Raw genomic sequence first — 23,679 nt, 5'->3', positions numbered from 1 at the left:
CATTTGACACCGTGATTCTGAATATACTGTGTATGTTTTTACATGGACAACATGTTATGAAAAGGTGTCCTTCATCATTCATCATTCATTTAAAATCATATATGATCTCTTTTGGAACCAGAACAACTTGTCAAACAGATAAATTAAAGCAAATCAATCAAACCAATAAATAAACAAGTGATACTGTATTCATGGAGGCAGGCTGCCGGTGTGTAAATCCAACTAAATGAATCCAACTAAATATGACAACTCATTCTCATAATAAACACAGGTAGTTGTCTCCTGGCTGTGCTCTGTACCTTTGGCCTCATAGTGAGTGCAGCTCTCCTCCCATGCAGCTCCACCCCTGAAATACAGTAAATTATGCATTTGCATTATGCATTTGAAATACACTGACAACCCCTTACTCATTCATCATTTTATCATATTTATTGTATTCATGTTTTTTTTTAATCACATATACAACCGGACACAGTAAATTTAGTGACATCATCAAACAGTGATCCAGAACTACATGATTGTTTTCATCATAGGAGCAGAATCAGTATTATAATAAAAAAGATTCTGCTTCTATGTTTCAAATACTAAAACACAACAAAGGGGAGATGTTGTATGTTAAAAAAAAAATCTCAATTGCTTTTGTAGTCAAGCTAGTTGCACACCTTGCTGCAGAAATCATCAAACACACATTTAACTTGGACCTTGTGGATGGTGCTTGATATATAGTAAAGGGGGCAAAATGTGTCAATGAATGAGACAAGTTTTTATCATGGTGCCAAAATGTCACCACATTCACAGTTTAAACCAGAGCAAGTCACTATATCCTCGCTGATATGGGGGCCATGTTGGCTCTTGAGGCTAGGGCACAGTTTCCAGTTGAGTCCAGTAAGTCAATCAAAGCCCTGAGTGAGAAAAACTCTTACTTATTCCTTTGAAGCCGTCTCTAACTCTGCAAAAGCCCTGAGATTTGGCCTGTGCACCAGGCCGTGTATCACATATGAAGGGAATTGTAGTTTCCATCCATTTGTGTGCGTGTGTGTATGTGTGTGTTTGTGCTAATGCTGCATGCTTCTATAAAATACTGACCACTGCTGTGTAAAGTTGTCCCAGCTAACATCTATGGAGCCCCAGAGTGTTCAGCGTTAATATGAAATATTGTAAATAACCACTTGAATAAGCCGTGTACAAGCTATAAATGAAACAACAACTGGTGAAATAGTACCATGCCATTATTATATTCCCTTTTTCAGAATTACATTTGATGCATCTTACTATTTTATGTCACTTTCAGTAGTGTAGTCACCTCGTCTTACATTTCAGTAATTATTATTATAGTAGTAGTAGTATAACAATAATTCCTCATATTCACATTCTTCTTATTATTATTATGTATAATCAGAGACCATGTAGATAAAAATGTATCTCATATAATGAGAGATATGTGCTGTTGTTGTACCAAACAGGAGCTAAAAGGTTAAATCTAATAGCAGTTTTGAGCTTAGCTACTCCACTGAACAAGACACTGGAAAAAATTCATTATGAAATTTTAAGTAAAAATATCAATAATTAAATAAAAATTATACAGACGAGTTGGGTTTTAATAATTTCTTAATCTATTTCACTAATTGTTGGTTCATTTATATATGTTGCACAGCTCGTACATATATCCCAAAATGTCTTTTTAATTTATTTTTGGTGTTCTGTAGACATCTTCCTCAATCACATCATTATTATTTTATATGAGATGCCTATCATGTCTTTCCATTTGAACTAAATGTGAAGAGTAATGGATGTGAAGGCACTCCTAGGCACAGGCCCCAGATCAGTTTTGTCATTTAAAATAAAGAATTCAGGGAGAACTGATCTCAGACCTGCCGCTAGGGGGCAGCTTAAGTCTTCTGTTGTTTTTGATAAAACATGGCAATACGTTTTAGTAGTCAGTCTGGTGAAATCACTGGTGATGTCACGTCCCTGATTCTCCAAAAATTGCAGAGGCTTGGAGAACAAAAACAGACCAAAACACAAAAAGACCAAAACCAGCCAAAAACAGACACACTGGACATACAGTAACACGGCACCGAGACTAGTGGCACTATGAGATGGCAGAGACGCAAATATTATACATGTGTCGAAAAAGAGCAAAAAACCAAAACAAAACAAGATCTTCACCAAATGCATCATCGTCATCAGCGTAATCATCATCGTGTCATCAAACAATAAATCAGTTACTACAGTCTGCCTCTGCTTTCTCTCAGTCGACCGGCCTGAAAAGAGCCCGTCCTCTGAGGCCAAATCCGACTTTTTTGGCAGAAGGGGCAGCTTGAGGAAGAGAGGAAGAGGAGGATGAGGAGGAAGAGGAAGAGGGGGCGGCAGGGCTGGCGAAGGTGGCAGGCTGGACAGGAGGCTGGCGTGACAGGAGTTCCTTAAACACTGAGTTCATCTGACGGTTGATCATCTCCTGAGAGAGCAAGAGGAGAAACAGAGGACGGAGAGTGAATATGTAGCCTCAGTAAGAACTAGACAAGATGCTGCATGACTGAGGTGTTCGAGCGACTGTGGCCATAATATTAATTTTAATTCTCATCAGTGATCCTGGATGATTCATTGTCATATCTACATCTGTGGGGCGCAAGTCTGTTTTGTGAGACAGATATTTATGATAACGTGTTACAAACCAAGTTCACTCAGACGAAGAAGAAGAAGAAGAAAAGCATTAAATACATTAACAGTTCAAACGCCATGCATTATCTCTATAATAGAAACATCAAAACCACATTTTACAAATTAAAAATGGAAACAACTCAAACTGATATTAATATTTGTATGTAAATGTGAGTGGGAATAATGCAACAAAAAGACATAGGAATAAATCTGCATCTGATTCTCAACCACACTGTGTATTGTGTCAGTGACCTACAGTATGCCGTCCCTCGTTAAGAGGGAAAATACAATCTGTCTGTCCAAGCGTGGGCAAATTTGGCATTAAATATGGGAACTTTGGCTAATTTGTATGTTTATTGTCCTTTTAATCATATTCAAAATGAATTAAAGTCATCTTTGAACAAATACAACCGATATGACCACATTACATCAACAAGACATTACACAGTTTCCCCCTTGATTTTGTTTTTTTAAAAAGATAATGATGTGGATCACTGTGTTTTATACATAATAATACATTTTAATTTGAGGTTTCTTACACACATGCACATGCCCGAGGCCTTTTGTGCACGACTACCACAGTTGGCTTTATATTTATTTAGAGATTTTGGAATACAACATAGTTAATCCTGTTATAATATTGTTACAGATCTACTGAAGCTACCAACAAATCGTTTGGAGACATCTACCATGTTTGTCTAACCCAAAACTGAATTTAATGAACTGCCCATAATTGTGATGCATGCAGTTATAGTGCAAGAAGGGCGTTATCTTTTAGTTCTTGACATCAAACACTGCAGGATGTAACACTTTAACTAACAAAATTCACACTGGCCGGTAAAACAGAACTTGAATGGTAGCTAATCAGATTCAATAGTTAGATTACAGCATCATCTATACACTGTATGCGTGACATGACTCACGTTTACCGAGAAACATTTTTCTTAGTCTTTCTTTTTCTCTCTTTCTCAACTTGTAACCTGTGACTCAAAAGATAAGTTGAAGAAAGATACGATGAAGTACTAACCTTGTCAACTGTTGGTCTTTCTGCCTGACCAAATGGAGGTTTGTCTGTGGGTCTGAAGCTGCCCTGTCTCAGAGTATCCAAAGTGTGTCTTCTCTCCTGAGACCTGAAAAACAATTAGAAGGAATCATAGGTCAGAATAAATATAACAAAGGATTCTTCACTGTGTTCTTCTTTCACAAACAAAACTAGAAGATCCCTATTATAAGCCCTCACATGTTTGACATTGACAGTGCAGTGTGCAGGACTGTTTGTAAGGACACCTTTCATTAGCTTATGTGCATGGTGCACAATTACCGGCAGCACATTTTAATTTTGAAACCTGCAATAACTAATGACCCCTGAGCACAGAACTGACATCTTATCAATGCCGAAAATCAATATGGTGATCATGTTAGGAAACATGCAGCACACAGAGCAGTGGTAGCATTCAGTGAAGGACATGTTTCTATCTGTGAGTGTATGTAGGGTCATTATTGGTTCCTTCTAGCTCTGGTTTGGTCTCCACCAACATTAGCCTTTTTAGCTGCTGCATGCTCCGGTTTATTCCTCATTTAGTTGCTACACCTCGATGCATGCGAGCCCTGAGTCAAAGATGGACTACTTTGATATGTTATTTAGCACATGCATATAGTGTGCACTGTCAGTCTTACACTGGCAAGTGTCTTGTGGCAGGGGAGGTTGGCGGCTTTCGACTGGGGCTCCCCTCACTTCCTCTCTGTCTCCCTGGCAACGAAGCACTGTCACTGTTCACCCGCATCCTGTCAGGACGTACACAGAAACTTAGTGACTTTGTGTTTCGTGCATTCCTCTCTATGTGCACGGAGCTGTAGCGCAATAATGTGGAAGTGAGTATTTCTGCCTGTGTGAGTCTGTATTTTACTGTCTGCACACTGGTTCGTCTGTGTGAAAGCATTCATACAGTATATTGCAGTGTGCTTTTGACAGAGCGTGTGTTCATGTCTGTGTGTGTACCGAGTTGTGTTCTCCGTCTGTGGATCTTCTGCTGTCAGGTTTCCAGTACTGCCTCCTCCTCCTCCTCCTCCTACTTCTTCTCTTTTTCCTCTCTCTGACCTAGGGGAGGGGAAGAAGAGATATAAATAAAGCACATATTTCACTACAGGAAGTACAACAAGTTTGAGGATGGGATAAAGAGTGAGTGAGGAGAATGATAATTAAAAATGTTAAAACCTTTTCTAAACAAAATGAGGCAGTAAACTATATCTATATATGCACCACGTCCCTATAGTCAAAGATAACTTTAAGTGGGTATAAGGCAAAATGAATTAGACATGCAGTTTAAACACCGTCTCATGCTCAGTACCTCAGTCTGAGTCTTGAAAGTAGTTATTCCAAAACCTTTTTAAACTATGGCACCTGTTCAGTATGCTTTTTTTTCATGATACCTGACCACTACACAAACACATTTTTCCTGCTGGCTTTGGGTCTTAGACACCTGAGAGCCGAGACACAGCATTTCTCTCAGACCTATTTTTCTATTGCTTCGTCCAATAGCTGCTATTTCACTGTGTTATAGGACCTTGACATGTATCTGTGTGAAGGCATTTAGAAATCCTTTGCCAAGCTGTTGTTGTGTTTTACTGCTATTGTGGCAGAAATCCTACGTGCTGCAAAACTGCACATTTTAACAGGTGGTTTTCATGATTTTAATGCTTAGCTTAGCTTAGCTTAGCTTAGCATACAGACCGATAAAACAAAGGTCCATAAAGCTTATTAATTAACACATTATATTAAATTATCTTAAGTTTGATGTGACAGCAAATGAAAAATGTGCTTTATTTATGGGAATTATGTGGCAGGCATTTTATTTTTGGCATGTAGCACATACACCATCACTGCCAGAAGTCACCTCCAGCAATGGGTTTAACATGCAAATCCACAAACTGGTAGCTGGTATGCTACCTGTGCCCCCTTGCTTCCAGTGTTTATACTAAGACAGGCTAAATGAGAGTGGCATTTACAGAATATTATATAACATTTTATAAAACAGAATTGAATATTTTTCATTCCTTGGTTCCTACAAACAGGATGTGCCAGGCCTCAGGAGACCCACGGGTAACATGGTGTTTTGTATTGTCCTTGGTGGCAAACACAATCAATCTGGCACCCAAGAAAGAGCTTGGAAGCAAGTACAGCAGGTTCTGGCAGCTTAGATTCAAATTAAATCAAATGTGTTAAGAAATAGTGAAGTCATCAGGGAACATAATTGCCTCAATGGGTGTGAATGGTCAGAAGAAGCAGAAACGTCACTCACCCTTCCAGCACGCTGATGTACTTGTGAGGGATGAGACCCTTAACCCCGCCAACTTCGCCTCTCCACCAATCACAGGACGCCTTGCTGTGGAGGGTTATAAGATCTCCCTGCTTGAATGATAGTTCTGCTGGAGATCTCGCCACATAGTCAAACATAGCCACTGCCTCCCACTCTGTATCACACACACACACACACACACACAGAATGATTACCAACTCATCTGAATGTATCTTTTTAATTAATTATAATTTAAAATCATTATGATTCATGTATGCTTATGATTCACGATGCAAAGTGGTAATTCAGAGTATGAATGTTAATTGGCTTGCGCTACATGCATGTGAAGGATGGTGAGTGATGCATAGCCTATTATTAATGGAAATCTGACTGTGTGTGTGTGTGTGTGTGTGCGCGCGCGCTGTATGTACTCACCATCCTCACTGGGCAGATGCTCGGTTTCTCCGTCTCCCTCCTCTGTGATTGGTTCACTGCAGATAAGCAGAAAGAGGTTGGTGATCGTGCACATTTCTTTTTGATGCACACACCAAACGTCACCACAGACTTCCTTAAATGACCCTAAATCCTGAGTATTCCTCAGAAAATAGCTGCAAATGCTCTCTCAAACAACAAAAACTAAAATGATCAGTGCTCATATACAGAGCAGACAGTTGTATTGAATTACCAGAGAGCTGATTTGGGGATGTTGAAGCTACACTGTTGATAGGCTGGAGGCTTGTGTTCAATTTTAGGGAGCATACAGCTTAATAGTATTAAACAGTTGTTGCACAAAGCATGGGAGCTTCACAGAAATGCCTCTGGCATGGCATGAAATTCAGTTTCAATAGGATCAGCCATGAAAAAACAGGGGTTAAGACAAAGCTAATCTATGTACTTGGAATCATCTCAGCTGGTGTATTAAACTCTAACATGATCAACAAACCTCTGGAGCAATGCGAGGCTATTGCCCGGTCAGTATTACTTTTCAACAAGTCATACAAGGACAGAAATGAGTCAAAACAGCTTGACTAAACTGCAGTCAAATGGTATGAGACAAATATAAAATATACAGCAGCCTTAACTGGATGTATAAATAGAGTCAATTATATTGGCATTTAAATCAATTCAGTGAAGTGTTTAAACTTGGGAGTGTTCACACATTATTCCAAGGTGGTCAGCCCTAGTGCTAACCTCGTAGTCTCACTTAATAGCATAAGTCAGTTGCCTTTGCTGCCACAAATAGATTGAATACCTGAATCAATGCCGCCTGTGGTCACGCATTTACAGATTATTATGGCAACTGATTGCCGACATGTAGTTCTTTTCTCCAAGTAGAAGATAAATTGTTTGATTTACAAGTTGAAGTTTGACATATTTTACCTCTTGGCTACTGGTAAATAACCAGTAAATATATCAGTATCTATCTCACCAGTACTCCTGCTCTAAAGTCATGTGCTTCTCGTAGACAGGGCCTGGCAGTTCTGATTGGCTGGGGAAGATGATGTCGTGTTGGAGGATCATGGTTTTGACGAGGTCATTAACCTGTGGCTGCCTAGCAACCGCATCATCAGAATCTGTTCCCCTCAACAGGCTTGGTCCGAAGCATACGGCCAGGTTGTAGGGCTGCATCATGTTCTCATCACTGTACTGAGACACACTGAGAAAAAAACACAGACACTTAGTATGTTTAAAGCTTTATGATCATGGGAAATATTACAATAGTAAGAGTGTGTCGTTGCTTACTGATTGAGGAAAGCAAAAAGGTAACGCATCACGACGAGGAGAGGCCGTGGGAAGGTGGAGTGAATTGCTTTAATCTGGGCAGCTTTCTCCGCCTCCTCCTCGATTTCTGATCACGATAGGTAGGAAAGAAAAATCATGGGATCACAAAATGAGAAAAAGCTAATCTTTAACCATCACAACAAGCTTCACCCAAAAGTCTAACTTAAAGAAACGATCTGAGAAGTACTAGAACTTGTCATGGCGGTGAGGTGTTTGATTTGAATCTATTAGGCTACTGACAGGAAACCTAAGTATGTATGGGGAGGAAACAACATTCACAACCTTGGCTAGGTGTGCAAATTGTGACTCAGTGTGTCTGTACTTAAAAGTAGAAATGGGCTACTGTAGTAACACAGAGACAGTGAAAAAGATAACAGCAGAGCGCAAACGAGTCAGTGAGAAGCACCAGGCGAGAGAATAGTAGTTGCACTGCCTTGCATCAACAGTTTATGTATTTGTAGAGAAGTGTCTCATAAACAAGCTTCTTTGTGCTTCGGTGGTAGTTATCAGGGAAGTGATAGCACAGCCACTGTTTAAGGCTACAGCCTTAGCTCTGCAAAGCTAAGCCAAAATGAGCTCTTTTGTGTTAGAAATTCATTGTGTATATCAAACAACACAACACTTCCATCACGCATTGTGAATGAAGACCCACAGTAGGGGGTGGGTGAGCTTAACCAAGGTTTTATAAAAAAGTACTGCACCTAGAAGCCAACCACCATATAATTAACTAAGAAACTGAAAGTAGACAAACCCCAAGTGAAACCTATGCAAACCAAAACACACACACAAATATAGAAGTTGCATAAGGGAGTCTTACGGACACACTCCAGCAGCTGAGAGTAGCTGTCGTAAGGGAAGAGAGGAGGCTCAAGGTTCCTGAAGTAAAGCTTCAGCACACCGGCCACAGAGTCCAGGTCACACTCACTATCTGAGAGAGGATCCTCTCCTACAGGGAGTCAAACAGACATGTGGGAGAAATGTTTATTTAGTTTAAAAGTTTATCAAAAAAATGAGAGAGATAATTGGGAATATTTAGTGGATTTAATTTAAAAGCAGCAATTATTCTTATTTTTAGAATAATAATGGAGAAAAAAGAACTCTAGTGGTCGCTCATACTGATAAACCCAAGAATCACCTGAGGCCAAAGCTCTGTTGAGCTCTTTACCATCTAAGTTCATTGTTTTGACTCCCAGAGTTGAATAAAGTTATAAATATTGTTTTAATGACTGTGTAATTCTATATTATATATTATGTTAAGTGGACCAAGGGATAGACACATGCTTTCTACATGCACTACATGGCATTATAAAGAAAGAATTACAGGTGAATAAAATACGTTGCACATGTCAATACCTACAGTGTATAGAAAACGTTTAAATCAAAACAAATAACAATAATAAAAACATTTTAATGACGAGGTATTTACTTACCTCTTTCAAATGCATCTCTAAGAAGGTTAACATCTCTCTGCGACCCAGGAACTCTGAAAATTCCTTCGTGGTGGAGGCCTGAGAGACAAACACACACACTTTACAGCTACATGTTCATAAATGTCTCATACACTTACAACTACTTCCACCATTTGTTTTCTTAGTGTCCAAAGCTCCCTCACCGTGTTATAATCATACAAACGGACTCACCGTGAAGGTTTATAAAACGGATACAGCTTTCAACCACCACAGGAATCTGCTGGCCAGAGCTCTGGAGGAGACAGATGATCACAGAAGGAGAGCAGAGAGAGTTTTAGAGACAGAAGGACACTTCTGATATAGATGCAAAGAAAGTGAAATTATTAGAGGAAAAATGTGTAAAGGAAGATATTATGTGAGGCACATCAGTAGGAGCTGAGCTGGGGAATACTACTGTGTGGATAATACAGTTATTATTCAGGTAAAACGCTTAGTGTCACTGGCAGGGCTGTAGCAAGATAGTTAATTCTGAATATTGCAGGTTTTGTTTAAACAGCAGTGTTCTTTTGGATTCTTATGGAAATCAACATACGCTAAAACATAACAACTAACTAATTTTGTTTGTATCTTCTCTGTAATTTGTGGCAATTTACAGTTTCTTCTCCTGGGAACATTAAGGACCATCGCTAACCACTTTAAATACCAATATCTGACTCTGTCTTGTGTTTATTTAAGACTACAGTAGATGTTTCTGCTGATTCTAGTCTAGTCAGTAATATGATTTAGGCAGAGGAATGCAAATGGTTTATCGTTATCTGTGTCCTTAGTGGTAGCTACAGCCCTGGTCACTGCTTGTGTTCAGTATATTAGCAGCCACAGATGGGGCCGAGTACCTGTGTCCGAGACATTCTCCTTCTTCTTCTGCACCAAACCAAGCAGCGCAGAATAGAGACAGAGAAAAAGCACAGATTAAAAAGGAAGAGTGGGAAATAAGGGGAATAAAGATTTAGAGGCAGTGGGAAGAGGCGCACACAAAAGCACACTCACACACACACACAGACACTCAATAGAGGAGTCGAGAGAGGAGGCAGCAAAGAGGCCAGTGCATTTTAATCCCTTTCACAAGAGAGGAAGAGATAAAAGGGGGGAATGGATTGAAAGGAGAGGAAGTAAGCAATAAGCTATAAGCATGACCATACACATGAAGGCAGCAGTAAGTACACTGGAGAGGGGGGTGTGGGGGGTGGATTGTCAGTGTGTGTGCATGTGCTGCAAGAACAGCCCCCCTCCCTCATTCTTCTGCATCAGTATGACAGGATTTTCTAAATAATTTGCTTCGGAGGGTTGAAAAGCAGTGCAGCACGGTGCAGCAAGCAAAAAAAATGAAGGTTAAAACAATCGTTCAACGGCATTTGTTTTATGTTCGTGTGTGTGTGTGTGTATGAGTGTTACCTGTATGTAGGAGAGTATGTCTGTGTTGAAGAGTGTGTGGCAGAATTGGGAAACTGGCCTGGACTTCCGAACGCGCACTGACCGAGCACATTGCACTCTGGGAAATATAATAAATAAAATGCATGATGCCATTTCACATGTGGGTATCAAGATTCAAGATCTAATGATGTTGGATAACTGATATGACCATTTTCACTTTACAGCTCAAAAAGTTTTTGTTAAGAATAAATTCTTTTTGGGTTAGATTTGGTCAATCGCTTTTCCCGTCTCCTTGTCCTCTCTGCTCTCTCCGTGTCTCTATGCCTCTCTCAGTCATACTGTTTTTATTCTCGGTTGTGTAAATACACTGTTTACCTGGAAGGGTCACTGTCGACGGCCTCAGCTGGAACACAGAGACAAGAAAAAAGAAAAAGTATGGTTTGGTTTGGGATACAGGTCCAAAGTATGTGCAGTGGCATTAAAGGAGAACTCCACCTATATGTGAAAACTGCATTAGCCATAACATAATAACATAACACAACATCATGTATAATGTAGGTACAAGATTTTGATAACAACTGTAATTATATCGCTGGTTGAGCAGTGTTGATTTTGATCAATTTTTCCTAAACTGTGTGCAGCTTTGCAGTAATCAGAGTTACCTGTGGCATCATCTGTAAAACTGCAATGATATTTTACTGATTCACCAGTGGTAGAAATACCATCAGTATGAAAGTACCTTTCTGTATGGCATACTGTAGAAGGTCATGTTTGGCTTGAAGTTTGGAGGCCAGAGAACTGCTGTTGAGGAACTCCTTCACTTTCTATAATAAAAAAAAAACTGAATGTTTATGTGTGACTCCTTGTGCAGATGGAAAAGATATTCAAACATTAATTAGACCTTTCGAGTTCTCCCCAGAAAAATCCAGCGCAATGACAGGATAATAATTAATGATCAATCAAAGAAGTCATCAATCCGTCCTCTGCATTAACTCACAGTAAAATAGTAGGTCTCTGTCTCCTGCTGATTGGCTCGACGCTTGGCAAGGGTAAGTTTGGGGGCAGTGCTTCCCCCTGGGGGCTCATGTGATTGGGTGCTTGGCACATCAGGGGAAGGGTTACAGTCGCTGTCACATATAGTGTCCAGCAGAGCTGTGAGTGTGGCTTTAAGCGTTTTACTGATCTGAAAAAGGGAAACAATTCAGTTGGTTAATCCAGCTTAGATATTTAGTTCAAGAATTTTGATATGTCACAAGTTATTAAGGAAACATGCAATGGGAATTATTAGCTCACCTCCTCTGTTTCCAAAGTAACGGCAGCAAGTCGAGACTGAAGCTGCTGGAACCTGGTCTCCAGTTCATACCTCACCTGGCTCTCCGCACTCACCTCACACACCTGAAATGTACAAACAAATCAGAGTTGAAATAACTACGATGGATCATCAAGGGTAAACCACTGGCACATTATATGGAGAGAGAAAGGTGTTTGATGTGAGGGGTGGAGTGAGTGGAGGTCACACTGAAAAGAATTCTTCTTCAGAAATGACAACAATGCATGTGTACTAAAGAATGCAAGTTGCAGAAAATAGATCATAAAATAGCAACATAGAGGATCAGTATTTATGAATTAGGAGAGGCAACAAAGTCAAACTCTACTACTGAATATCAGTCAGCCTTTCTACAGCCTCACACAGATCCATCCATCCTTTATCCTAACTGCTTTTCCTCAAGGGCTGCAGAGGAGTGCTGGAGCCAATCTCTGAACAGCTCGCAAGTCTATGTCAGCCCTGACATATAGATACCAACCATTTACACCTGTGGTCCATTTAGAGTCACCATGTAATCTAACTAACCTGGTCTCCCTCGTGTGGGTGGTAGTTGAATTTGAACGGAAGGCAGAAGGCAGCATCATGTTGCTGCAGTAACCCATCTCTATCTCCTCCCTGGTCCAGGGATGTCACAGCCGCCTCCAACTGCTTCAGCCCCGTCTCCTCTGTCTTCTGGATTCGCCACCTACTGGCCAGGTAGCATTTCATCACCCTCTCCACAGACAGATGGAAACCCAGGTCACAGCACTGCCAGGAGCAAAGACAAAACAGAACAACGAGGATGGGGGTAAGGAGGGAAAAGGGAAGGAGAAAGGGAGGAAGCATGGAGAAATAATTAAAAGAATATATGTGGTGAGAGAGAAAGGAAACATAGGAAGCTTTTTATCAGGGATTCCTCCAGAAATCAATACTATTCTATTCTCTCTCTCCATAATAGCTCAGCTTTTCTTCAGTAAATAACAGGAAAGAGGCACAAAAAGTGGCCTCTTGCTTTCATAAGCACACACGGACATTAACACAACCCAAATTGCATGTTTCTTACGTCAATAAGAGTGCTGACGTCCTGCAGGTAGTACTTGTTCATAGCTGCATTAGCTGCTGCTAGATTCAGCAGGTAGTCATTACGAGCCTTGGTACACTTCAGCTGGGTCTCCTGTACTCTGCCATGCCTCTGCACGCACACACACACACACACACACACACACACACACACACACACACACACACACACACACACACACAATGCAAGAGAAGACATACACAAGAACATCAATGATGTGAAGATCATAACACGGTACATTAGGAGGTGCCTATGATTATGGCGTGCCCCACTGCACTCACCCAAAACAACAAGAACAGGAAATGGTTTGTTCTGTTGAAAACCCACGTTAAGACTTCCTGTGACCTGCTCCCCACACTCACCTTCTCCATCAGTCTCTCCATCTTCTTGACAGAACTCCGCCTCTGTCCTCCTGACTGACCGGGGCCGAGCTCAGACGACTTGCCCGTGTGTCTCTCCTCCAACCGCTCGGCTTCCTTCAGCTTCCCCTCAGCTATCAGGCAGTCTGTGTGGTACTGGTTATACGTCTTCAGAGCCTTCATTAGCACACAGGTCGAACAAAACAACCTCCATGTCAGCTGTCAACCTGTTTCTGTCCTTTATTACAATATTTGTCATAGTTTCATGTAGGAATAAAGGGCTCACCATCTGCAGCTCGTTGGTGACCTTTAGCAACTCATCCTGCATCTGGGTTCCAACTTCTTTACTCTGCAAATTACAGTAAGTTGTTAGCCAAAATATCCCAAAAGATATTTAGAGAAGTAGTTTCTGAGACACAGGTGAGAATATTGGTGCTGTTCTCATTTGTATGTTAATTATAAGCTACTGCCAGCAGGTAATTAGCTTAGCTTAGCTCCAGTATGCAAGCAGACATTAAGCAAACAATCAAACATGTTAACTGAGAAACTTTACAGGTGTTTGTATTGTTAGTTTAATATTAATCCTTAAGCTTAAGTTTTAATGAAGCTAAATATCTGCAGTAATGCACTGGGGCAAATGTGTTGTTCTACTTTTTTAGAAAGACTTCCTGGTGGGCAAAATAATATTTCGTTATTATTAATTTAGCCATTATCACTGGTTATCATCATTTTTTTATTTAGTACAGTTACATAGTGCTACTTTAATGGTAGCATTAACACATTCAATATTCTGCCAGCACTGATTTTAGAAAAGCTAAAAGGTCCTGCTCTGCTTGGCGCTGGGCCCAACAACACCTCTTAGCTTCTCTCCGATGAAATGAGTGTAGTGGCTTAATTAAAATTCTGCTCACTTTTCAACTCGAGGTACAAGGTACAGAGAGTGTGTCTGACAACCAGTAATTTGAGCAAGATGAGTCTGTGTAGTTTGCAAAATGAATAAGATTGCACATGTCACAGTGTTACCAAGACAGATAACAGCAAATATACAAGAAGGAAGAATTACACTGTAGGAAGACTTGCACTGTGTTCAGTATGTGTCAGCTTAAAGAGCTTTTTCTGCAGGTCTGTTTAACTGTGGCTGCCTGTTCAAGGTTGGTACTAAAAACTAGAGTACACTTGGGATTCTTCCACAGTTTGACATGCACAGCGACTTGTATGACTAAAGTCAAGGAAATGGAGGAAGGCAGAGCTTATATCTGACCCTGTGGCCCGGTCATGTTCACCCTAAGGGTTTTCATATGTTCCAAAAAGTGGCAAACCATTTCAGGACGCCTCTCTGCGCAAATAGCAGACTTTGTTATGGAGCAGTGCAATCATGTTTTTGTGTGACTCCACCCATAATATATTGTCTGGAAGTATTTACATACATTACACACATGTCTTACTGTCTGGTGTGTTTGTTTCTCCATGCATATATCATTGCACAAACCATCCGCCACTCACCCGTTTGTGCAGGCGGTGTGTGTCCTCCGTACTGTGTACCAGCCTCTGTGTGAGTGTGTTGCAGCAGGTATCACCCAGTGCTGCATGTTCACGGCTCTCCAGACGAGTCTGAGTCAGCAAAACAGACCAGACCTGACACACAGACTGACCCCACTGCTCCTTCCTGGAAAAAAACAAACACAGAGATCCTCACTTAGATATGGCAAAGCAAAAACACAAATGTGCAGTCACATAGTGGACACATGCTCACTTCTTAGTCTTGTGGGTGAACCTCTCTGTGAGTTTGTCGAGGGCGCGAGCATATTCAGCCTCAATGTCTCCCCGACGCCGAAGAAACTCAGAGAGGTCAGAGAGCTGCTGCTGTTTCACGTCCACCTGGGAATCTAAAATCTTTATCTGGTCTGCCAGCTGGGTCCGCAGGTCTGACACACAGAGACAGAAACAGAGTAAAAGATTTATTGAGGTTATCTTACAGACAACTCTCACTGAAGCTACAAACCCCACATAAGCACATTTAGAGCTCACTGCCTGCAAGACAATAAGTTGGGACAGAGGCATGTTTACCACTGTGCTACATCAACTATCCTTTTAATTACACTAATCTTTTGGAAACACACTCTTGCTGGATACAAGACTTCAGCTACTTGACAGTCTGTTGACGTTGTCTGATTCTCCTCTCCGTCATATACAAAAATTTTCGATAGGAGACACATCTGGACTGCAGGCAGGTCAGTCAAGCACACAGGCTCTGTGTCTATGAATCTGTCCTGTCACAGCAGGTTCACGATGAGACTTGGCATCACCCTGTTCAAATATCCTTTGGAAAAATCACTTCTTTTGTTGGATAAATACAGGCTCAAGTAAACTGACAAACATATTTTGATTCCAACTTTGGACATGAGGTTTGTTTTAGTCTCTGTTTATGAAAGTGATAAGCAAGCATATGGAGAATATGATATCAAAGGAAAACAATTGCATATACATATTACGCCTGCACCTCCTTGTAAATGCGTGCATGCACACACAGGCATACAGTGTACAGTATGAAGACATAATAGCATGTAACTAATTTCGATCATTTCAGATCTGTGATGGTGACTGAGGACACAAATTACTCTGTGAGGAATAGTTCCATCACGCAGTAATTAAATTAATAAGAAATGATCCAGTTAGAGAATAGATAACACTGTCTTGTCTAATCACACAGTCCACTTGAATAATCACCTTATCTACACAGTTAAACGACTTAATTCTAAATCAATGACAATCAACCCACTCCTTCAGGTGACAAGGTTTAATAAAATGCTGCCCATGCTGCCATTTATGGGACAGATAGTCTATTTTTTACAGAACTAATCAATAGCAAATAGAGATTAGTACATGCAGCTCACTTCTAAAAACACAAAATAGCCTTTTAGTGTACAGTAAAGCACACAAACTTTTACACAAACACAGCCAATCGGTGGCAACGAGGGCTGGTGCAACACTTTGCTTAGAAAAGCCTAATGCAAACCTAGAAGTCTCACAAGTCACACCAACTTAACATGTACGTTGCTGTCTCACTTCTTCCTCTCTTCTTTTCTTACCCGTTCTCAGCTTTCTTTATTCTTCTTGCCCGCCTCCACCACCCCCTCCACACCCCTCCTCCTCTTTCTTTCCCCTCTTTACTCTTTTTCTCTGTCTCTGTGTGAGTACACAGCCCTGGGCTGACTGGATGTGAGGAGACAGCATCACTAATACTGGCTATAAATACACCCTTGTAGTACAGTACAGAGAGCCAGCCAGTCAGCCAAGGCATGCACCCTCCAAAACACAGCACATTTAAAGGCTCCTGTGCAGGAGAAAGGATCTTCTAACCTATTGACATTAAGACTTTGCATGGATCGTCTCTGAGCTTCAAACCGAAGCGATTTTCGCAGATCCTGGCAACGTATGCACAAATACATTCAGTCAGAGAGTATGCGGCTGAATGAACGTGCAAAGAGCATGCATGAATGCGCATGTGCTGTTTCCTATGAATTCAGGCACGCAAGTCATTGCACATTCACAAACAGAGGTATGGTAAAAGGGCACAGATGCACACAGAGACAAGCGCATGTCACACACAAACACAGAGTGACTTACCTTTCATCTGCGATTCGTACTCGGCCAGACTCCCCTTCTCCTTCCTCAGTTTTCCATGTGATGTCATCATTTTTGACCCCTTAAAACGAGTCTGTCCGCTGAGACCTTATTTCCTCGACCTTAATTCTTCTTATAGCCCCACAGTGTCCCCTCCTGAAACCTTTCGATCTCAGTGCCTTCTCAGGCTCTGTAGTCTGTGACCTTTCACCCCTCACCCCTTGGCCTTGCTGTTTTACAGCTGCATGCAGCGTATCGGCATCAGTGTCGATCGGCTATGCTCAGCGTGGATGTCAGTCGGGTTGATGTGTCCATGGAATCCCTGGGGTTTCTGGTATGAATGCTGATCCATAGATGAGCTGGCCTGAGGAGGAGACAGTGGGGAAACAGAGCAAAGAGAGGATTCTGGTAAGAGAAGTGGATAAAGATGACACAGCGACTAATGGGGCAAGTGAGATTTACTGAGAGCACAATGAAAGAATGAAAAAAGTCAGGGCAAGGGCATAAATGAGGCCAAAGCGACAAGACAGAAAGAGACAGGGACACCAGAGAGAGAGATTTAATAGGAAGGAAAGTGAGATGGGGGCAGAACACAGAATGGACAGTGGGAGAGCAGAGTGATGAGGACATAAAGGAGGAAGGATGAAGGATGGGGGTTGGGAAGACGAGAGGTGATGAGTAACAGCAGTAAAGAAAGACATTCAATGCCTTGAGGGCGAGGACTGGGGACATCCATAAAGGTACCGGTAATAGTCATTTACACAAGCAAATCTCTCTATAATAAATATACGCTGATGCAAGCTTAACTGGATCTAAAGGAAAAGGGTCAAAGATGCAAATCTCAGTCACAGGTCCAGCCCACACTGGCCTTTAGCCCCCTTTGTGTATCAACGTGCGGTTTAGTGATGGTTTAGTTATGTTTTAATTTCTCACAGCTGGTTTTGTGGGTTACCTTTGCTGTCTACAAGTGCTAAGTGGGACTCTACCAATTATACACGGCAAAGTTGAACCATCATGAGAAGTCTGTCATTCTGTTATTTACAAGGTTGTCGGTGGCTCAAGAGTGATGAAGAGGTGAAGATTCATTTTGAAAATTAAATAATAGACGTCTGTCTCAGTAGAAATGTGGAGACGAGGGAAGAGTGTCCAGTTTTTTTTTCCTATATTATGGTCATTATTTGGATTAATTTCAACTCAATCCTGTTTTGAAATCAGTTGTTCCTGACAAATGAGTGTACAAACCACAAAAGCTGTGATCCTTGCTTTAAATTGCTTTGTCATTGCAGTAATGAATGTATTTTAGACTATGGTTTTTGAACTCTCATCTCGTATTTCATCTTTTGTTTTGAATACTGACTACTAACTTCTGGAACCACGGGTGCCCAAAATATCCCCCCCCCGACTTCTCACCACTACTTGGCTTTTTAATGGAAAGAATTGATCAGTTCAGGGGCATCTCTAACAAATGCATATCAGACAGCAAGTATGTATTGAATCATGTTCCATGATGGGAAAAGAAATATCCATCTCTTTTGGGATGAGAATTTTGGACTAAACTAGAGCCTAAACTAACTAAAGTGCTCCTTTAAAGTGCAGCTAAGACTCATTTGAATTACTAAAACTCAATGCTCTTAAAAGAGAAACAACTTTTAAGAAGAACTCTTCATCAATTTGTGTGCTGCTTGTGGAGCAGAGGTTAAGACACCAGCTGTCCTACATGCACAAATAAATGCTTACATTGCAATACATTGTAAACTATTCTAGGAAGATGAGTTATCTCTTACACATACACACATATCACAACTTGCTTTTTACTTTCAAACAGGCAGGCAACACACACACACACACACACACACACACACACACACACACACACACACACACACACACACACACACACACACACACACACACACAGGGGCAACTGAATTTCCCACATCCTGTGTCAGTTTCTCAACAGGTTTCAGCAGCGAGTGCCAAATGTGCTGTTTTCACACTATACATATTAGTCAGCCTCAAGTAATTATTTGAGTTTCATTAAACCTCAAAATAGCAAAACGTGACCTAAAGAACCTGACATTGTCCAATACATGTAACAACACGTGGCCTTTCAGCTAGTTTCCTGTAACCTAAAACACTGTGGGGAAACTAGTTTGAAAACAGGTTTGAACAGGTGCAGCACATTTGGAAAACCTAAAGAAAATGGAGAAATGGTTTAATACGTTGCAGAAGATCAACTGTTACCGTAACTAAAGCCTATCACTCATGACTTAACATGTGCTTCTGTGCCTGTGCTTTCATTTCCTCTTCCTATTCTGACTAGTGGATGTGATCCAGACACAGTTTAAGCGACGGTTTCAAACAGAACTAGAAAACACTGGGAGATTTCTGCAAATCAAACTGCAAGAGCCCAGAGACCTTTGAGCCTCCAGAGGCCTTCATCAGCGTGCGACCTTAATCTGCACAGAACAAAGCGAATGTAAATGATCTGAGAGCGAGAGGAGGGGTTTTAGGAGATTCACCAAAAAGACCACGAAGGAAAGAAGCACAAAAAGGGCAGAGAGATCGAGGTTATCGAGGAACAGTGTTTCATACTTAAAGTCAAGGTCAATGAAAGAAAGAGGGCATTTGGTACAAATGGAGAATATGAAGTAGACTCAAGACAGGAGAGGATACATGTGGTGCCGTGTGATAGATTCTTAGTGCCACTGAGGGGATTTTCTGCTAATTTCAGAAGAAGAAAATGGAGCACTAAACAAAAGTAACGCAGAATACAAGTGGGGGATTATATTTGATGTTATGGCCGATACTGTATGGGGATTTCCTGACATTGCTGGGAGCCAACCACACTGGTTCACTGACCCCGTCACTGCACAGACAGAGCGTTATCTTGTGCCACATTTCTTGCAGAAATCTATTTTTTTCTTCAATGCTTACAGCTGCGTTGTCTCTTAACAGCTGCCTTCCAAGAGCAGAAAATCATCCTTCATCTCTACAGACCTGGGACAAAGCCAAACCATAGCTAATGCAGAGTAAAATGTCAAAAAGAAAGCACAAGGGTGTCAGCTGCACCCTCAGCCAGATGATCTCACATCCTACAAAGTTGACTTTTGGGAAATATGATGTTTCAGCTGTGCTGTGACAGCATGCACAGGAGTTGAACTGTTGTCTTTATCAGTGCAGTATGACTACAAGTAGGCATTGCAATATAACAAGGATGTGCGAGTGTCAAATATGATCTAATGGCAGTCTGTGCTGTCAGACGTGCTACAGCTGAACTGCTGTGAACACAAGTCAGGTAGACTCAGACTGACTGGAGTGGCTCTCATAGAGCTAGACGTGATGAGGAGAAGATGGAGCTTGTTGCAATTTCTGCCGCAGGTGAAAGCGGTCGAACAAATACAGTTGGTAAGATCCCTGCATTAATGCAATGTCAAGACAAAAATAGTTAAATCATCACACTACAAAAATACTACATCAGGGTAAACTCTGCTTCGGCTTAGAGGCTACAGATTTCAGTTTGAAGGCCTGCATTCAAAACTAGGCGTGCAGTTTAAATAACAAGAGTGTTTAGCAGGCAGAAAGTTCCCAGAAGTAGGATCCAGTGTTTTCCACTAGCAGTAAATACAAATCAGCAAATCTTTGCCTCTGCTGTTACTGGATGTAACCAACCTCAACTCAATGCAACTTCTAGAGAAATGTAAAAAAAAAAAAAAAAAGCAGAACTGTAAAATAAGTGCTGAATAATAATAAACTCAATAAACCGATTCAGCACCACACAGCAAAGTCTAGCATATAAATAGGTTACTAATGTTAGCTACCTGTAACCTATGTGAGCTAATGGTTATACCAGACTAAATAAGGCTGTCGCATTGAAAAGCCTGATGGTGCTGAGTTGCTTTTAATTTGTAACAGGAAGACGGTTATTTCCTCTTTCAGATGTTTCAAAGTCTCAAATACTCTACTGATCAATCAGGTTTGAAGCCTCTACGACATGTTCTCATAGACATCCTGCCACAGAACACCGGAGCTGATCTACTTTGAATCACTGGAAGCTAGATGATACATTAGTTCATTCATTGGCTGATAGACTGCAAAGCAAACACGGCTCATACTGCCAACCTGACGGCACTACAACGGGTAGAGCGCCCTTTCACTGCCTCTGGTCCCGGGTTTCATTTAGAACGTGTCATGAGATTTAGTGTGATGCAAAATTAGCTAAATCCAAATTCTGCACATTAGTGACAAAGTCACTGACATAGTTTAGCTCTTGCCTGAGTCCCTCTACACTCACATGTCCTTCTCCACTGCTGTTTGTCCAGCAGCTGCTGTAGCACACAGGAAACCAAATCATGTTAGTGTGCTCCCCCAGGTTTCTACTCCTGTATCATGTTAAGACAATCTGTACCTGCAAACCTCACAGAAGGTTTTCAGCAGCAGATCATTCCTGGTTCTTATCGCTGCCAAGACACACACCACAGGGATGATGTATGTTTCAAATAATGTATCACATAAAGATATAGGGTATACTATTGCAAGAGGGTGAAAGGGAATGGTCTTTGGCAGTACATGCCTTCTAGATTCTGGCATGGTACCTAATTGCAGCAGCACTGAGGGCAATTATGCACCAGACAAGGCTGCAAAACCAAAGCCAAAGACCACAGAAAACTTTCCACTGCTGTGTACATTTTCTCTGGAGTCTTATGCAGAGGATCATTTACAGGTAATGTTTGTTGAGTGCATACCTGTAAGTCCTGGCAGAGGGCAAACAGATGAATAAAAATGAGAAGTGAAAACACTTTCTGACAGGAGGGCACTGTGAGAGGTTAGAGGCTGTCCAACTGCCTACATCCTCTCTTCCGACCCTGCTGAAACCTATACTTCTCTACTAGTGTCTGGTGTCTTTAAACTTTCTAAGACAGAGATAATTAGTGGGCAGTTTAGGTTTTGCTCTGCTGTGAAATTGTTACTAGTTCCTTATGTAATTGATGTGGGCTGGGTAGACAGAAGGGGAATAATGATGTATGAGTAAATACACACTACACTACAGCATAATAGTGACTTATTAACAGCTTTAGCTATTCTACCACATCTGAACAACTAAATAATATGTTCATTCTCATGCAGGTGTTCATTTAATCCACAATTTGAAACCGGGCACTTCTCCTCTGTCTGAAATTGTAAAAATTGCTGATACTGGTTCAAATTCTGAGGAAAATTATATGTTCAAGTTCTGTTATTGTCACATTTTCTTCAGTGAAGTTGCCCTTTAACAGCTCACAGTTGAAGCTTAGAAAAATCTATTAAATCACGATCAGTTTCAAATGAAATACATAATTTGTCCTATGATCCTCACTGTTACAAAAAGATATGCATAAAGAGTCTGTGATAAACGTGTGGTTTCTTGTTTATCTCAATGCATCGATGGAAAGATGATTAACCATCAGTCTGTGTGAAGTCAGGGATTTCTATCTTAGACCAGACTGAACTTTTTTTTTTAAGGTCAGTTTTCAACTATATGATCTCAACCTGCAAGCTGCATTGCCATGATTAAAACCAACATAGACTGTCAACAGAGAATCACAATCTTAACCTTACCTTGAAAAAAGAAACTGTACCTGAAACCGAAACAGGATCTTTTGATCGTTGCATAAACTTTAACTAGTCAAATTAAAACAAGCCTGTCTACAAGACCTCTTAATGCTACACTTCCGTCCTATGCCTGTCTACCTTGTCACATTACCATCAGGTTCTTTGTCGTTAACCTGTAAAGCAGCATCATGAAGGGAATGCTCCTCTTCAGCCGCATCTGAACTGACACTTGAAGCATTTTTGCTTATCTTCACGATATAATCCCAGAATGGTGTATGTGATAAGCAGAGGGGGGGAATTAAGGTCCTGCTTCTCTAACAGCAGATGAGCGCTGAGTTATATTTACAGTGGCTGTAAATCACCCCATATGGTCAAGCCACTGAAGCAGTGCTCCACACAATAGCCACATAAACACCTCAGCATAATTACACAAGCATGTAAACACACACAGAGACACTCGCACAGAGCATCAACACTGAAAATGGTGCACACATATTACATAATTGATACCCCTAACAGTGAGTAAGCCACATCCATTTGTCCACTTAGAAAACCCCAAGTGAATAGAATAAAACACTAAACTATATATAAACACACGGATATATTCACTTCAGTCACGCATGCACACAAGCATGCATGCACTCTTACACACACACACACACACAGGTTGTTATTACGTTCATGAGCAGCATGACAGCCATACATACCTTACTTTATGGTGCTCTGTTGTCCTTTTCTATTTGTTCCTCAGCTCTCCTGCTCTCTTCTCATCCCTGGTTCTCCCCTATCAGACACACACACAAACACACAGAGAGAACAGTGTGTTTGAATCTGACAGATTTCTCTCAGCTCAGTTCCCTCCTCCCTCTCTCTCTCTCTCTCTCTCTCATTTCTCAGGCACACACTCAAAAACAGCCCTCCCTCCCTCCTTTCTTTCTTCCCTCTCCTGCCAAATATGCCAAATAGCCTTCCCTCTCGCTCTCTCACTGGCACTGGAGCTGCCTCTCTCCTCCCATCCCCTCCCTCTCTCCGTCTCTCCCTTGTGAAGCAGTGCGAAAGGCACAACCCAAGCCACGCCCCCCGCGCTCTCCTCTCCTCTGGGCGGCTATAAATACCGCTGCTGCTATGAATATACCGC

At 41.2% G+C, this 23,679-nt stretch overlaps 1 protein-coding gene across 3 annotated transcripts; it reads right to left on the bottom strand.

Moving 5' to 3' along the window:
• Positions 1 to 410: 410 nt before the first annotated feature.
• arhgap4b (Rho GTPase activating protein 4b) lies at positions 411 to 23,679 on the bottom strand. Of its 3 annotated transcripts, none has more exons than XM_026367550.1 (24): positions 23,249 to 23,671; positions 16,953 to 17,313; positions 15,079 to 15,250; positions 14,829 to 14,991; positions 13,612 to 13,674; positions 13,329 to 13,502; positions 12,949 to 13,077; positions 12,432 to 12,653; positions 11,873 to 11,974; positions 11,577 to 11,762; positions 11,319 to 11,403; positions 10,955 to 10,982; positions 10,601 to 10,697; positions 9,380 to 9,440; positions 9,170 to 9,247; positions 8,557 to 8,685; positions 7,701 to 7,806; positions 7,387 to 7,614; positions 6,393 to 6,448; positions 5,961 to 6,132; positions 4,661 to 4,759; positions 4,339 to 4,446; positions 3,689 to 3,791; positions 411 to 2,458 (listed from the first exon to the last, which is right to left on the bottom strand). In XM_026367550.1, exons 2-24 carry the CDS (start codon positions 17,020 to 17,022, stop codon positions 2,252 to 2,254), a joined length of 2,838 nt encoding a protein of 945 aa, XP_026223335.1. In that variant the 5' UTR covers positions 17,023 to 17,313; positions 23,249 to 23,671; the 3' UTR covers positions 411 to 2,251. The 3 variants fall into 3 exon arrangements, with proteins under 3 accessions (XP_026223335.1, XP_026223336.1, XP_026223337.1); XM_026367551.1 differs by having other exon boundaries at positions 23,254 to 23,671; XM_026367552.1 differs by lacking the exon at positions 4,339 to 4,446 and having other exon boundaries at positions 23,249 to 23,679.

Source organism: Anabas testudineus, chromosome 7 (genome assembly GCF_900324465.2).
Source record: "Anabas testudineus chromosome 7, fAnaTes1.2, whole genome shotgun sequence".
Lineage (NCBI taxonomy): Eukaryota > Metazoa > Chordata > Actinopteri > Anabantiformes > Anabantidae > Anabas > Anabas testudineus.
The sequence above is the reverse complement of the archived record's forward strand: the minus strand, read 5'-3'. Positions and strand labels throughout refer to the sequence as shown.

Excerpts from the sequence above, each read along its gene's own strand:
- arhgap4b (XM_026367550.1), bottom strand. The coding sequence starts at position 17,022 with ATGATGACATCACATGGAAAACTGAGGAAGGAGAAGGGGAGTCTGGCC. Across the intron at positions 12,654-12,948 it reads ACGTCAGCACTCTTATTGAC|TGCTGTGACCTGGGTTTCCA; the intron begins GTAAGAAACATG and ends TGCTCCTGGCAG. Across the intron at positions 6,133-6,392 it reads GCATCTGCCCAGTGAGGATG|AGTGGGAGGCAGTGGCTATG; the intron begins GTGAGTACATAC and ends TGTGTGATACAG.